Below are 17,639 nucleotides of genomic sequence, written 5' to 3' on the forward strand. Positions count from 1 at the left end.
TAGAATCTAGTGTCTTTTATTCTTTCTGCCTGCAGAACTTCATATTACATTTCTTGCAGTTTGGGTCTTTTGGTAACCAAGTCTTGAATGGGCTTGAAAGTGCTTTATATTACCTTTTCTTTTGAAAAATCTTTTGCTGGGTGTAATATTCCTTGTTCACAGTGTATTTCTTACGTTACTTAAAAGAATAATTACTTAAAAGAATAAAAGAATGCCATTGTGTCTTTTGGCTTGCATAGTTTCTGATAAGAAGTCAGTTGTAATTCTTATCTTCATTTCTCTGCATCAAAGATGTTTCCTTTATCATTGGGTTTTTTATAGCAGGTTGAATATGATTTGTCTTTGGTCGGGGGTGTTTTGTATTTATCCTGCTTTTTGTAGATGGTCACTGAGATTTTTAGATTTATGTTTGATTTCTTAGATCTATTTGGAAGTTTCTCAGCATTTTCTCTTCTGATATTTCTTCTGCATCATTTACTCTCTCTTCTCTGGTATTCCAGTTACACATAGTAGTTCATTTGATACAGTGCCAGAGTTCTTTGAGGCTCTGTTCTGATTTTTTTCCCTCCCCCTTTTTTGTTTTTCTTAATGACTTTGTATCTCAGTTTGGGTAATTTCTCATGTCTTGCAGCTTACTTATGCTTTTTTCTGTCTTGAAGCTCATTTATACTTTCCTTGACTAGTCTTTTGATGAGCCCATCACTGTTAATATGATTTATTTTATTTCTAGCATTTGCATTTCCATCTCTTGAAATCCTTGATCTCTTTCCTAACCCTACTCCAGGAATAAAGATCTTTTTTCTTTTACCCATCCTCTACCCACAATGGATGACAGTGATTGCTGCTGCCCTCCTCTCAATGGTTTAAGGCTTTTTTTCTGTAGGGGTGAAGGGTTCAAGTAAAATTTCATTCTTTTTCCTTACTGACAGTCACTCCATCCCACCAGTAAAAGATGCCCTCTTTAGTCTCCCAGCCTGTTCCAAATCTTTTCAGCACCCAGTAGAAATCCATGGATAAGAGCCTGTGAGTAGGTGCCGACTTCGTTTCTGCAATTCTCAGAGAGTCTATGCTCTCATCTAACCCACACTTTGTCTTTACCTAAAATATAATTGCCTGGCAGAAGAAAACTCAAACCCTCTTTAGAGGAAGCTAAGTTATCTAGAGCCTCTAGGAAATAACATCCAGCAAATGGAGAGGATGCATTTTGTAGTTTCTAGGAAAACCACTAAAAGAGTGATACTAAAAAATATGTCAAACAAGCTGGTGGATTAAATAAAATTGGATAGTAGAAAAAAATTTGAGCAGTACTAATGATGTCAAGAAAGGAAGAATAAAGGAACAAAAAACGGATGAGGAAAATGAAAATAATAGCAAGGTGATACTTAAACCCATCTGTATTGGTAATTATGTTAAATGTAAATGGAATAAACACTACAGTGGAAATAAAAATCTTGTTAGACCTTATAAATAGGACCCAACTATATTCTGTTTATAAGAAAACTTTAAATGTAAAGGCACCTACAGACGAGATGAAAGTAAAAAGATGGAATAAGTATTACCTGCAAACACTCACCAAAAGAATGCTGATGTAGCCATATTAACATTGTACATAATAGAGAAGGCAATAAGTATTATGAGATAAAGAGAAAAATACAGTAAGTAGGTCAGTTCATCAAGAGGACATAATAATCGTGTGTGTGTTCACCTAAGAATATACCTTCTGAATATAGAAGTTAATATAACTATCAGGAAAGACAGATATGCTGTCATAGCTGGAGATTTTAAATATATGTTTAAAGTAACTGATAGAACAATTATATAAAAATATCAGTAACGGAACAGAAAATTTAAATGATATGATTAATCAACTGGATGTAACATAACTGACATTTGTAGAATATTGTATCTAACAACTGAAGACTATGCTTTTTGTTTTCTTAAGTACATGTGGGACATTTGCCAAAATATTCTAATCCTTAAAGAATTATCATCAAATTTCAAAGAATTGAAATTATACAGTGCATGTTTTCTGACCACTGTGGAATTAATTACAACTCAGAAAAATAACTAGAAAGGCTCCAAATGTTTGGAAATTAAGCAAGGTATTTCTAAGTAGTCCATGAATAAAAAACAAAGTCATGGTGGAAATCAGAAAATACTTTTTAGCAAATGTATTACATCAGATCTTGTGGAATGCAACTGAAGCAGTTCTTTGAGAGAACTTTATAGCTTTGTAAGCATATATTAGTAAAGAAGAAGGGTTGAAAATCAGTAGTCTAAGCTAGAAACTAAAGGGAGCAACAAATCAACCCCAAAGAAAGTAGAGAGAAGGAAATAGTAAAGATAAAAGTGGATATAAGTGAAATAGAAAAGTTCTACAGTCAGTTGAGAGGACTTTATTAAAATAATAAACCTATAATGAAGTGCTCAAGAAAAAAATTGGAGAAAACACAAATTACCAATACTAGGGTTGAAAAAGGAGGCATCGCTACAGATCCTATAGATATTAAGTTGTTAATATACAAAAATTATGAACAACTTTATATTAATACATTCACTAACTTGAATGAAGTTCATAATCTTTGAAAAACACAATTTATCAAAACTGATATGTGAAGAAATGGAAACTCTTAAGTTGTGCAATATTTACCAAACAAATTGAATTCATCAAAAACTTTTCCACAAATTAAACCTCAAGCCCAGATTGCTTCACTGGTAAATCTTCCAAACATTTAAGTAAGATATAATGCCAGTTTTACACAGACTCCTCTGAGAGTTAAAAAAAAAAAAAAAAAAAAAAAAAGGAAACATTTCCCAAAACATTTTATGATTTTAGCATAATCTTCATAGGGGAACCTGAGAAAAACATGACAGAAGAGAAAATTGTAGGCCAACATTTCTTATGAACATAAGTACGGAAATAGCCCAGTGATATGTAAAAAGGATAATATATCACAGATTTGTTCTAGGAATGCAAGATTGGTTTAATGTTTTAAAGTTAATCAATGTAATCCTTCTCCCTAACAGAACAGTGTAGAAAACCCGTAGGATTGTGTCTGTAGATACAAAGAAATCATTTGACAAAATTAAACATCCATTTGCATTAAAAATCCTCATCAAATTAGGAATAGAAAGAAACATCTTTAATTTTCTAAAGTGTATCAACAGAACCCTACGATTTAGTGTCATACTAAAGGAAATACTTTGTTTCATGTTCAGTATTTCTCCTTCTATTTAATGTTCTGCTGGCATCCTGACCAGGGCCCTCAGGCAAATAAAATTAATATACAAATTGGGAAGTAAAAAGTAAAACACAAATGTGTTCACCAGCAAACTATTAAAATAAGTGAATTTAGCATGATGACTGGATCAAAGGCCAATATGCAAAAATTAATTGTAAGTTGCATGCTAGCATCCAAAAAAGTATAAATTAAAATTAGAAAAATACATTTAGAATAACATCAAAATATGTGAGATACCTAAGAATAAATCTAATAAAACTTGGGCAAAACTTCTACCCTGAAAATTACAAAACAGTGCTGAGAGATGTTTTAAAATACTTAAATGTATTCCATCTTTATGTAGTAGGAAACTCAATATTGTTAAAATATGAGTTTCCCCTAAGTTGAGCTATAGGTTCAATATAATCTCAATTAAAATCCCAGAACTTTTTATTTTGGTCAAATGGATTCCAAAGTTTATATCAAAAGGTAAATGTCTCACATGTCAAGACTTGTGAGTTACAGTAATCAAGACAGTGTTGTGTTAGAACACGGTAAACTTAAAGACCAATGGTTTAGAAACAGACCTTCATATATGTGGTTTCTTGGTTTATGACAAAAACTTCACTGAAGTTAAGAGAAATCTTGTATTTTTAATGAATTGTGTTAGGTAAACTGGATATCCATATTTAAAGAAATGAGCCTTGACTTTTACTGATACCATATTCAAAAGTTTATTTGAGTTGGATCATAGATTTAAGTGTCAAAGCAAAAATTATCAAGCTTCTAGAAGGAAACCTAAGAGAATATCTTCATTACCATAGACAAAATATGTTCTTAAATAGAACATAATATAGATAAGCTAGACTACCTAAAGTTAAGAATTTCTATTCATCAAGACATCAAGAAAGAAAAGGCAAACCACAAAGTGCAAGAATATATTTGAAATAAATAAATCTAGTGAGAGACTTGTATCCAGAAAATATAAGTAACTTACAAATCAAAAAGAAAAAGACAACCCAGCTTTTAAAAATATGCCAAAAAGTGCACAGGTTCTTCACAAAAGAAGATATCCAAATGGCCAATATGAATAGATAAAGCTGCTCGACATTATTACTCATCAGGGAAATGTCACAATGAGGCACCATCAGACTCCTACCAGAATGGCAGAAATTAGAGACCGACAATATCACGTATTGCCAAGGATATGAAGCAACTGATATTCATATATTGCTGGTGGGAATGTAAATTGTTTTAGTCACTTTGGAAATCTGGCAGTAACTGTTAGAGCTAAGCATAACCATATACTGTCACCCAGTAAATCTAAATTATATCTATCCAAGAAAGGTAAAAAAACATGAATAAGGATGTTTATAAAAGAGTTCACACTGTATGATATCAGTTGTATGAAGTTTAAAACAGGGAAGACTAATCTGGGGTAATAAAAGTCAGGAAAGTAATTGTCTGTGGCTTGAAAGGAGTTGAGTTGGAAGGAGCAAGAGAGACCTTCTGAAATGATGGTAGTGTTTTATATGTGGATCGAGTGATAGTTACTCAGATGTATACATATGTGAAAATTTGTTGAACTATAATGTATGCTAAAGAGTTTTGTACTTTATTATATGTAAACAATTCTTCAACAAATGATTGCAGAGAAAAGGAAAATAGATAGACAAGAAATAACAAATGTTGGCAAAGATAAGGAGAAAGGGAACTCTTGTGCACTGTTGGTGGGAATGTAAATTGGTGCAGTCACTATGGAAAACAGGTGGAGGTTGCCTAAAAAATAAAAAATAGAACCACCCTATGTTCCAGCAATTCCACTTCTGGGTATTTATCTGAAGAAAACACAAACACCAACTCAAAAAGATATACGTACCTTGCCATGTTCATTGCAGCATTATTTACAAAAGCCAACAACTTAAGTGTCCATTGATGGGTAAGTGGATAAAGAAAATATGGCATATATATAGATACAATGGAATAGTATTCAGCCATAAAAAAGAATGAAAGCTTGCCATTTGCAACAACATAGATGGACCCTGAGGGCATTGTGCTAAGTGAAATAAGTCAGACAAAGACAAATACCATACAATCTCACTTATATGTGGAATCTAAAAAAACCCCAAAAAACAAAAATCAGACTCATAGATATAGAGAACAGATTGGTGGTTGCCAGAGTTGGAGGTCAGGGCTGGGCAGAATGGGTGGAGGGGGTCAAAAGGTACAAAATTCCAGTTCTAGAATAAGTCATGGGGATGTAATGTATAAGATGGTGGCTGTAGTTAATACTATATTGCATATTTGAAAGTTGCGATGAGAATAGATCTTGAAAGTTCTTATCGCAAGAAAAAAAGTTTTATAACTGTGTGTGGTGATGGATGTTAACTAGACTTATTGTTGTGATCATTTTGCAGTATATGCAAATATTGAATCATCATGTTATACACCTGAAACTGATGTTATGTGTCAATTATACCTCAGTTTTCTTTTTTTTTTTAAAGATTTTATTTTTTCCTTTTTCTCCCCAAAGCCCCCCCCCCCCCGGTACATAGTTGTGTATTCTTCGTTGTGGGTTCTTCTAGTTGTGGCATGTGGGACGCTGCCTCAGCGTGGTCTGATGAGCAGTGCCATGTCCGCGCCCAGGATTCGAACTAACGAAACACTGGGCCGCCTACAGCGGAGCGCGCGAACTTAACCACTCGGCCACAGGGCCAGCCCCTATACCTCAGTTTTTTAAAATGAGTTATTTCTGGCTCCCAGCAGATGGGTCACAGGGGTATAGATTGAAGGATTCAGTTGAAACTCTTCTTCTAGAAGTTCAACTGATTTCTCTCTCCCTCTCCCTAAAACGTTGTTTAAATCAGATTTAAATTCTAAAAGTAAGTGTTCCTGATCCAGTAGCTATTTAATGAGTATCTAGTAGGTGATAGGTGGAGTGTGGAACTAAGCAGCAGTTCTGACATTGTTAACAAGCAAAAGACCAGTATAATTCATTTTAATACTGTCAGCTCGAACATGGCACTTTCCATGCTGGGAATAAGTAGATCTTTTAAAGGGAAAAAATGTATTTTCGTGACATGGTATTAGAAAATCTTTGTTCTCGTATTAGGTGGAAATATAAGAAAATCGAGTATCTAAGTACATGTAATCTAAATTATTTGTATTTGTTATCTATTGCAGGATAATTTTTTATGCTGCAATAGATGTGGCAGCTTGAAACATTTATTATCTCAGAGCTTCTGTGCATCACAAATTCAGGAGCAGCCTGGAGGGGTGGTTTTGGCTCAGGGTTTCTCATGAGGTTGCAGTCAAGATGTAAACTCGGACTGCAGTCCTCTGAAGTCTTGATTGGACCTGAAGGATCTGCTTCCTAGGTGGTTCATTCACATGGCTGTTGCCAGAAGACCTCAGTTTCTCCTTATCACGCAGACTTATCCATAGCACTACTTAAGTGATCTCATGCTGTAGAGAGAGAGCAAGGAGGAAGCCATAATGCCTTTCATGCCCTAGTCTTGTACATCACACACTGTCACTTATGTCACATTGTCTTCATTAGAAACAAGTCACTGAGTACAGCCCACATTTAAGGGTAGCAAATTAGGCTTCACTTTTTGAAGGGAGAAGTATCAAAGATTTGTGGAGAGATGTTAAAATCACCACATTATTCTAATAGAGGTATGGTGATGTTACTGAAGTGAATAAGCTACATTGCAGAAATAATAATGTGTTATTTTTAAATATTATACAAGCCTCGTCATTAGTTTACTACTCAGTGGAGTAGGAGAAGTATGACAATACTGAAGGCAATTCAATATGTAGGCCTCCTATGTACCAACTTCAGTGTATATTGTACTCATTTAGGTATATGAGCACTCGTTATTCTGTTTGCTTAAGACTTCTGCATTCATTACTATTTAGATTTTTATTTTTTTAAATTACTTCTTCTACCACTGGCTTTCATTTAACTTGCCTAAGTATCAGAGTTGGAGTTTGACTGCCGGTATACCCAAGTGTACCCAAGTGTACCTTAGCCCTCTCTTCTCATTATATTTCTGCATTTCCATCAGAGAAGAAGTACAGACTTGTCATTCATTCATTCATCTGTTCATTCAGCAACATACTATCTTAAACAATATCCTAGACATAGTGCATGCAATAGACACAGTGCATTCAAATCAAAATAAAACAAGGCCTTTGTCTTTAAATTCACCAGTCTTTAAATTCTTTTCCTTGCTTTTTTCTCTCCTATGCTTTTCCTTGTATTCTTTTGAAGGTTATTTCTATTGCTTGTCTAGAGCCACTGGCATACTATCCTAGTTAAAATGATAAAGTGATGACTTCTAGGTTAATAAGTGGAATATCTAGAATTAATACTTCCCTGATTCATTCCTTTAATTCTTAGCAACACATTTGTGTAGTTTTTTAAAATAATTTGTAAGAAGCATGTAAAAACTTCAAAGCATTTGAAATAAATAATTGTTACAAGAAGAGAGGAGTCATGTTATTTATTAGGTTAATAGTACAAGGAGCAAGAGATTAATTCAGCAAAGGAAGCATCTCTTTAGAGAAAACTCAGAGACTGAATGTTTCCAGTTCATTTTAGATATAAATTTGGGACTGATGAATTAATCGTTTTACTCTTGACATACATCTGTGGTCTTTATTTCTTTTTATTCATCCTCTTTCCTCCCTGTTCTCCCTTTTTTTTTTTCTTATAGTTCAGAGATAGGAATGAGAGAATGCTGTTGTAGACACTTGACTATAGCTGGCCTCAGATGAAATAGAGATAATTAGTATCTACAGAGATATTCTAGTTTACATTTTATTCATAAGACAAGAACCACTATTGAAAATAATAATAATTTAAAAAGCAGAGAGCAAGAGGGGCTGGCCCTGTGGGGTAGTAGTTAAGTTCGTGCGCTCTGCTTCGGTGGCCTGGGTTCACAGGTTTGGGTCCTGGGCACAGACCTATACCACTCATCAGCCATGCAGTGGTGGTGACCCACATACAAAATAGAGGGAGATTGGCACAAATGTTAGGTCAGGGCTAATCTTTCTCAAGCAAAAAAAAAAAAGGAGGGAGATTGGCTTCAGATGTTAGCTCAGGGCGAATCTTTCTCAGCAAAAACAAAAAACAGAGAACAAGAAAGTGCAAGAAATTAAAAAGATTATTACAGAGAATACTAGAAGGCTAGAAGTAAAAGTGGATGAAATCTACCATTCCATAGAGTGGAAATAAGAAAGAAAAGTTTAGAGACTCTGAAAACAAGTAGACTGAATTTAGATCAGGAATTTGGATGGCTCCAAAAAGAATAGTTTTAAGAAGAAAGTGGAATCATATTAAAGAAAAATATGATTGAGAAGCAGGGTGATTTTCATGATTTCTGTACTGGTTCCAGTTCCTTTCCTCTCACTGTCTTTTAACAGCATTCTAATCATGCTTTTACACCCACCATTCTATCAAAGGTGCTCTTGCCAGGATCTCCGGTATCCTCCATGTTACTAAGCCCAGTGACCAGTTATAGAGCCTCATCATACCTTACCTTTTAGCAGCATTTGGCACAATGGATCAGTTCTTTTTGAAGCACTTTCTTCATTTGGCATCCACACGCCTAGATTTTTCTTTTCTCTCACTGGCCTCTGTCAGTTTTTCTGGTACTTCTTTTGCCCTGGACTTTTTTTTTCCCCCACTGAGAAAGATTAGCCCTGAGCTAACATCTGTTGTCAATCTTCCTCTTTTTTTGCTTGAGGAAGGTTAACCCTGAGCAAACATCTGTGCCAGTCTTCCTCTACTTTATATGTGGGTCGCCACCAGAGCATGGCAGACAAGTGGTGTAGGCCTGTGCCCGGGAACCAAACCCATGAACCCAGGCCATAAAGCAGAGTGCGCTGAACTTAATCACTAGGCCACGGGGCCAGCCCCTCCCCGGCCTCGTAATGTTGGATCATCTCAAGGCTCAGTCCTTGAGCTTCTTTCCTTCTTCAGCTACACTTAGATGTCTTGTCCAAGTTCTTGCCTTTTTGAATATTATCTATATATACTGATAATTCCCAAATTATACTAGCAGCTCAGAATTCTCCAGTCAACGTCAGGTTCCTATTTAACACTTCTACTTGAAAGTCTAATAGATATCTCAAATTTAACACATCCAAAACTAAACTCAAGGTATTTTCTCTGTCTTCTGCAGATTTTCCTATATCAGTTAATGGCAACTCTGTTTTTCCAGTTGCCCAGGTTATAAACCTCGGAGTCCACTTCAGCTCCTTACCTTCTTTTATAACCTGTATCAGAAAATTTTCTTGGCTCTACCTTCATAATATATCCAGAATCTGACCGTTTCTCACCACCTCTGTTTTTACCCTGGTGTAAACTACTGTGATGTCTTGCCGGTATTATTTCAATAGCTTTTTAACGGGGCTCCCTGCCTTTGACCTTGTTCCCCTTCAGTCTATTCAAAACAGTAGCCCGAATGTTCCTATTAAAACAGAAGTTAGATAATATCTCTTCTCTGCTTAGAACTCTTGAGTGGTTTCCATCTCACTCAGAATAAAACCTACATTTCTTGCATTATCCTTTAAAGGCTTATGTGATCTGTTCCAGCTCACTCCTCCACTCCCTAATTAATTTTCTGACCTTATCTGTTACTTTCTCTCTTGCTCATTGCATCCTAGACTTCTTGCTGTGATGACTTCTGGAAGTTCTTACCTCAGGATTGTCTGTTTATTCTGCTTTGAATTTCCTTTCTCCACATTTACACATGGCTCCCTCTCTCGCAGGTGTTTGCTCAAATGACCTCTTCTCAGTGAGGCCTTCCCTAACCTCCCTGTTTTAAGTTGCACACCCGAGCAACTCTTTATTCTCTGCCACCTTTTGCTGTGTAGTATGTATTATGTAACATATTTATTTATTACTTGTTTTGTTTAGTGTCTACACACCGTACTGTAATTTTAGGAGGGCAGGAATATTTGTCCATTTTGTTCATTGTTGTATCCTCAACACTAAAAATAGTGCCTGAAACGTGGTAGAATAAACCTTATTCCAAAGAAAAGACTTTGGATAAAATACTCCTGAGCTTAAATCTATGGTCGTCCTTTAAGATTGTCATGTCTGTGCTGTGAATCTGTGAAGATTCAAGTTATTTCAGATTAATTTTCTTATTATTAAAGCAGTATTAATTAGAGCTCGTGCTTTTGCCAGTATGTTAAGAATTAGGTGTTTGATATTCTTTTACCCTTTTCCTATTGCTAACAATCTCACTGGATTCAGATATATTAGAAGAGCACAACCTGTTGCTGAATTTATAGTTTATATGAGGGATTGTGTATGTACACTTAATACGTTAATATATAGCTATCCATGGCTAAACAGATAACATAAACAGTTAAACTCATTTGCAGAACTGTCATCTTCTAATACATTTGAGTTAGTGATAGGCAATTAGCAATAGCTCAGATGTTTAAGTAAATAAGGTGTTTAAGTACAGTACCACCAAAGCCTTTACCAAACTTTAAAAAAAGCACAAGTTGCAACTTTTGAAATAGTAAATAAATAGATTAATTTCAAAATGGAGGAAAACCTTTCTATATTTGTTATATGGTAAATTTTAGTTTTTCTAATTTAGAATAGGTTCTTATTTGGGATTCAAGTATGTGAATGATCAATTGACTATTGTAAAGAATAAGTATATCATTATTTACATTTATTAATTAGTTATTAATTGTCATAAGCCATTATACCTTTTTAAAATGATGTTTGTATTCTTGGGGTTAACTTCTTTTAACAATGCCAGGGCTAAAGTAACTATAGCTTGTTGGAGAAGCCAAGATAGCATAGTGTAGTCGACTTCCAAGGAGTTTGGTCATGTACCCCAGTAAGCACTTCTCCCACTATATTTGCTTATTTACTTAAAAATTATGTGTGTTGTTGTCATTATCAATCTTAAGGATGATGCATACTTCCAACAAGGTTTTTCAAAGAAGAAATGTAAATCTGTTTTCTAATACCCATCTTGATTGTTTTGAGGTTTTTTGATTGACTTGTCAGATCAGATTGTATTTAGCTACATTATTATAGGGCTAACAAAGAGCCTCACTAGGAGGAGGAGGAATATTAGTTTTGTCGTTTTTGTTTTGTGCTTGTATTATCAATATTTTGTTTAATCCATTGTTTCTTTGTAGGAATCTTCTGCAGTTTATCCATTGTGTGAGTAAAAACTAAATCACATTCATAATTACACTGAACTAGGCACACGAAAACTGCCATATATGTCACAGTATACTGAAAAAGAGCCAGCAGGTAAGCAAGGTGTCTTTCAATTCCTCTATCTTGACAACTTGGTATTTTTCCCTCCAGATACCTTGAGTACCATACATGACATGTGATCATGGTCTTAGTCAAGGCCAGTTTCAATCCATATATTGAATATTTGTAAAGCTTAATTTCTAATTTTCGATATGAAAATGAGCATAAATAGAAATTCTTATATTTTTGGACAGCCCCTTTTCTTCTGTTGTGCTTTTCACTTTGGAGACTATTCCTTTGGAGGATTTGTTAAGGGCACTAGTTCTGGAGTCATACTGTTGGATTATTTGACAAGTTAAGTTACTTAAATACTTACTTTTACCCTTAAATTTTTGACCTTTAAAGTAAAATACGGTGTCCACCTCATCAGGTTGTTGAGAGGATTAAGTAACAATGTATTGTTATTGGTATTGTATATTATAAATACGTGTTTGTTTTTCTTGCACACTTGGAAGCAAATATATTTCTTATTTTAATGCAATTAAAAGTATGTAACTGTTCCATTTATTAACTATTCCATGTACTGTCAGAAAATATTTTGTTTAGTTCCTGCATAGTATATGTAAAATCTAATTGACTGAGCAAACTTAATATATATTTAAAATAATGTCCTACTAAGTAAAAGAAGGTACTGTGTACCTCTCAGTCATCAGAACTTAGTATTCAAGTTGTTCAAATGTTGAGGGCTTTTCTTACCATGATGTATACCATTGGTGATGTTTGACTTGGCTCATCACTATTTTTGTTTGGAAAATTTTATCTGACCCTAATCTTTGGGCTATATTTTTTGGGGTCCATTGGTTCTTTGCATAGGTTCCATTTTTAAAAGTTACCTGTTAACTTTTGACAGGAATATATTCACTCTTAATGTAATTGAAACCATCTTGTCATGTGCTGGTAATTCATTCAATGAATATGTATTGAGCACTTGTATGTAAGGTACTTTACTTAGATAATTTGGAGGATCATTCTCCAATCCTTAATGAGCTTTTGCAGATAATAAATTAGCATATGAAATATCTTTCTTGGTAGGTTACATTATAAAAATCTGAAATACCTTAAAGAAACCAATCTTTCAAAGATAATTTTTGGAGTAGAAAGGCCACATAACCCTCATAACATAGTATTTCATGTTAATTTTTGAAATATGTCTTATAGTGCTAGTAAGGTGCAGTTGATGTTCAGTAACATATGATTTGGCAAATAATAGCATGTATGTTGAAACAATACCCATATTGGTCCACCAGAATAAAGGTCAATGCTGTACCTCTTTTATTTTTAACATTGTTTTTCAGCAATGGATCAAGAATCCAGCAAGGCTGCCTGGCCCAAACCAGCAGGAGGATATCAGACAATCACAGGCAGGAGATATGGAAGAAGACATGCATATGTCAGTTTTAAACCATGTATGACCAGACATGAAAGAAGCTTAGGTCGGGCTGGTGATGACTATGAAGTGTTGGAACTAGATGATGTTCCAAAGGAAAATTCGTCAGGTATGCAACATGAAATTATTTAAGAGTTATTAATAAGCATGTAGGAATTGATCTTATAATATTTGAAATTGTGAGTTTTTTGTGTGTCTGTGGGTATAAATGCTGTACATTTCCTATCAAGAAATTCTATTTTGAAATTTTTATTGAATTTAATATTAATAGTATATACATTTAAACATAGAAGAAAATAGAATATGGCCTGTCGTTAAAATATAACCACTCTGACATGGTGGTGATTACATTGTTACATCCTTCAACCAGAGGAAATCTTCATCTTTCAATCAAAAAAAATTTTTTTAATGTGAACTGAGTGTATTTTTCCATACCTATTACATTTAAATAGCTTTTTGTGGTTGTTTTAATTGTATTTCTAAATAATTCAGCTTGGCTGGTTTGATTTTTTAAAATCACTTTATAAAATAGAAATATTAAGTAATGCTTAGTCAGTTAAAATTTCTTCATTATTCAGTGGTTTGGAAAAGTATTTGTAGTTATCTATGTACTATAATTACACATTTTTGGACAACTTCCTCTTCTCTTGAGCAAACTTGATAATTCTAGATTATTTTTACTGTCATTTATATACAAGAATCTGAATTATTAGCTAAGATCATTCTGTTAAGGAAGTCTTTTTGTTATGTGACAAGATTGCTTTTCAATTAGAATCTATAAATTTTTGTTTCAACAAATCTCGAATGTCTTCACTTTTTATTATATTAGTAGTGATAAAAGGTAGTCGTGCTTAAAGTAATTTATAGAATAGATATGATTTTACTCTTGTCTCAGGTTTTGACAAACTATGGCAAAGAGAATCAATGTACTTTTTCGTTTATGGCTATAACATATCTAAAGTTAACTCACTATTGTAGATGTATTACAACAATCCATTTTGGGGATAGAAATCTAATATTTATCTAGACACTGATATATAATCTTCTGAATTGACATTAAACGCAATAAAGTCTCATTTCTGTTAGCTCTGTAACCTGTTCTTATGTCTCTCAGAAGTACTTTTGAAGTTTTTTTTACCTCCATGGGGTAAAAGAAGTTAAGTTTGAATTGCACACCCCAACAATTGGGAGAGCAGATTGGTTACCCTGTGATTTCACTTATGCCTCTCATTGTGCAGTCTCTCATTAGCCTCTCCTTTTAGTGTATTTTATGGAATATTTTAGATATTAGGATTTAGTTGAAAGAAACCTGTAGAAGACATCCAGGGGAGAGGATATTGAGAGGCTACACAATGGCATAAATGAACTCATGAGTGGCCAATCTGCCCTCCCAGTTAAGTTGGGGAGCACAGAAGGAGCTGTCCAAGAAATTCACTCAGACTCTCAAGTAGGTAATACTTGGTATGATTCTACTTAAATAATCATTGTTAAATAAAATTTTATCTAAATTAATCCCTCCAAATATGTTTCTTTTGTTCTCTATGAAGGTTCCAGTCCAGTGGATCAAATTCATTCATCTTTACCCAACAACCCTTTATTTGAAAAAAGTGAAACAGAAGTTCCCATTTGTGATACGGCATTGAATCAAACCATTGAGAGCAGTCCATCCTTTGCTGCAGTACATCATAGCGAGGAAGGCAGAGAGGCCTTAGGAAGCAGTACGAATCTTCATAATCACTCTGAGGGAGAATATACTTCAGGAGCTTGTAATGCTTCAAGTGTCCAAAATGGAATTGCATTGGTTCATACTGACTCTTATGATCCAGATGGCAGACATGGAGAGGATAATGACCGTCTTCAGCTTTCTGCAGAAGTTGTAGAAGGTGGTAGATATCAGGAAGCATTGGGCAATACAATATTTGAGTTGGAAAATGGAGAGGTAGAGGCATATACTGGTCTTTCCCTGCCAGTTCCCTCTTTTAACTGTGAAGTAAGAGATGAGTTTGAAGAGTTAGATTCAGCACCTTTAGTGAAAAGTTCTGGTGATACTGAGTTTGTCAGTCAGAACAATCAGGAATTTCAGAGGTCTTCTTCTGAAGATGAAGTTGTTAGAAAGAAACAACAAAATAATACTAGCCAGGAGAGACAGAAAGAAAATTCAACTGAAGATTCAGCCTGTGCTCCGGGGCATATTTGCAGTGAACAAAATACTAGTGATAGGGACAAGAACAGGGGAAGTTCTCCTGAACAGGTAGTGAGGCCCAAAGTTAGAAAACTGATAAGTTCAAGTCATGTGGACCAAGAAACAGGTTTTAATAGGCATGAGGCTAAGCAAAGAAGTGTTCAGAGGTGGAGGGAGGCTTTGGAAGTTGAGGAAAACGGCTCAGATGACCTCTTAATAAAATGTGATGACTACGATGGAGAACATGACTGTATGTTCTTGGATCCACCTTACTCAAGGGTTACACAGAGGGAAACAGAAAATAACCAAGTAACACCAGAAAGTGGAGCCATAGCAGGAAGGCAAGAAGTTGTGGATAACACCTTTTGGAATGGCTGTGGAGATTATTACCAACTATATGACAAAGATGAAGATAGGTAAGTTTTCATGCAGTGCTTTGTCAGGTTGTGTGGTGAACAAAGTGGTTTATTTCTAGTACCATGATGTTTGATGGATGAACTCTCTGACATGGTCAGGGAATTAGATATTTTGACTTATCAAATATTCTTATTTACCAAGTACTAACCATATATGCAAACAACTGGTTAATTTTTCACAAAAACTTTCTTTGAGGCATTTCAGGAATTTACAGAAATTATAGGTTTAGATAATGACTATTAGTTATTACAAAGGGATAGGATACTAATTCTTTCAATTCATGGCATTTCAGTTAATGAGATGCAAGGTAAACATTTATTGTATGCAAAAAAAATTCTATGTTAAGCCAGTCTGGGTTTAAAAAAATCACAGAAAATTTTGGTTGATAATACTGTATTAACTTTGCCAATATATATTAATATCACCTGTTTCTCTATTTATGTATTCTTCTTGTTGCTCTTCCTGTCACTAAGTTTATTTTTAACTTATTTTCATTTAGCATTTAATTTTCATTAACAACTCCACATTGTACGTACTATTATTTCCCCCATTTGTGGATGAGGAAACTGAGGCTTAAGGTAGTTAACTAATTTCCTAAGTCACAAAGCTAGTAAATGGTGGAGCTGGAATTTTGAATATCTACTTACTGCCTAACTGCAGACTCTGAGTTTTACAACTGTAATTTACTGTTTTCAAGAGGAGTATAACTTTTCTTATAATAAGCATTTTGCTGCCTCTGACAATCTGGGATTATTTTTTTCCAAACTGTAAGACAGCAGAAAGAAGAGAGAAATGGAGAATTTCTTTGTCTGGCTGCTGACTTTTCATTACACCAGAGTCCAAACTTTCACGTACCCTTTTAAGCTAGTGGTAACTTTGACCATGCTCAATTACAGTGCAATTTCAAGATTTTATTAACTTGTAGAAATAATTATTTTTTTAATTAGAAAATACTGCAAAGGAAGAAATTTATCCTTTTTGAATATGAATGTCTTTTATTTCATTCATAAAATTAATAAAATATATTTGATTTTCTTTGGACATATGAATTAAGCTTCTGTAATATAGTATAAGTAACTTACAGAACAATTGAAATATTTCTACTGCTATCTCGACGTTTGTAAACTTCCAGGGTTAGCAGACAATATTTATGTAACTTACTGTTTTTTAAGCTAAGGGTAAAGTTAGTTAAGAACTTTTGCCTGACTTATTTCTATTTTTTTTCAGTTTAGGTCCACAACCTTTTATCTAAAATCCACAAAGTTCTGAAAACCAAAATGGGCAGCAAAACACGACCTGATGTTAACTTAGTTGCTGGGAGATCTGGATCTGAACTAAAATGAGGCCTTTTTCCCAAGTATTTATACATTTTGCCGCAGAAATATAAAAGTATTTGATTACAGGGTACTGTTTTGGACCCCACTGGGAATTATTAAGTAGTATTTCTAAATCTCAGGGAAAAAAGTCTAAATTCCAAAGCATGTTTAGCCCTAAGATTTTTGGATTGGATTGTGAAACCTCTCTTATACCTCTAGGTTACAATTAAAAAAAAAGAAACTTACAGTCTTAGATAACTTATCTTTTCAAAAGTATTAGGTGGTTGTATTTTTTTCCCTAGTTACATTTTTACTTTTTTGAAGAAAATTATTTAATTTGGCTGTGCCTTCTCCATTGTAGACACACTAATCAAAAATAAAAATCTTGTTTGTTTGCTTTTTATAGTCAGGCCTAATGTAATCTAATGAAGTTGATGAAATCTTTATGCTGGTTGCCAACCTCAAGAGAAAGGATAGTTTTCTTGGCTCTTGGTTTTTAAATTGATTTTTTTGGTCAATAGTTTTCTTTGCCTAGAATGACTCTTGACTTTTAATGGTTATAAGGTGTTGTCTTAATTATACTTTTTTTCCTTAAGTGATATGTCAGTATTCTGAACAATGATAGATTTTTTACGAACACAATATACAGATGAGAAAAATGCTTACAGTTAATAGAAACTTCTTTTCTTTTGACTTTTTAGTAATGTGTTGACTTACAGAACCCGTAGCTGGGATGTGCTTAAATGATGGAAGTAATTTTGGAGCATTCTTTAAGACACATTGAAATGCCAGAAACACTTAGAGTTGTTTT

General features: G+C 34.2%; 1 protein-coding gene across 1 annotated transcript in view; it reads left to right on the top strand.

Annotated features, from left to right (window-relative positions):
* The window catches only part of PJA2 (praja ring finger ubiquitin ligase 2), a 69,327-nt gene that overhangs the window by 8,225 nt on the left and 43,463 nt on the right, over positions 1-17,639 (top strand). The window contains exons 2-4 of the mRNA XM_046666624.1: positions 11,403-11,520; positions 12,822-13,022; positions 14,461-15,511. Of these exons, the coding sequence (XP_046522580.1) occupies positions 11,490-11,520; positions 12,822-13,022; positions 14,461-15,511 (1,283 nt within the window). The 5' untranslated portion in view covers positions 11,403-11,489. The remainder of the gene's footprint in view (positions 1-11,402; positions 11,521-12,821; positions 13,023-14,460; positions 15,512-17,639) is intronic.

Source organism: Equus quagga, chromosome 7 (assembly GCF_021613505.1).
Source record: "Equus quagga isolate Etosha38 chromosome 7, UCLA_HA_Equagga_1.0, whole genome shotgun sequence".
Classification (NCBI taxonomy): domain Eukaryota; kingdom Metazoa; phylum Chordata; class Mammalia; order Perissodactyla; family Equidae; genus Equus; species Equus quagga.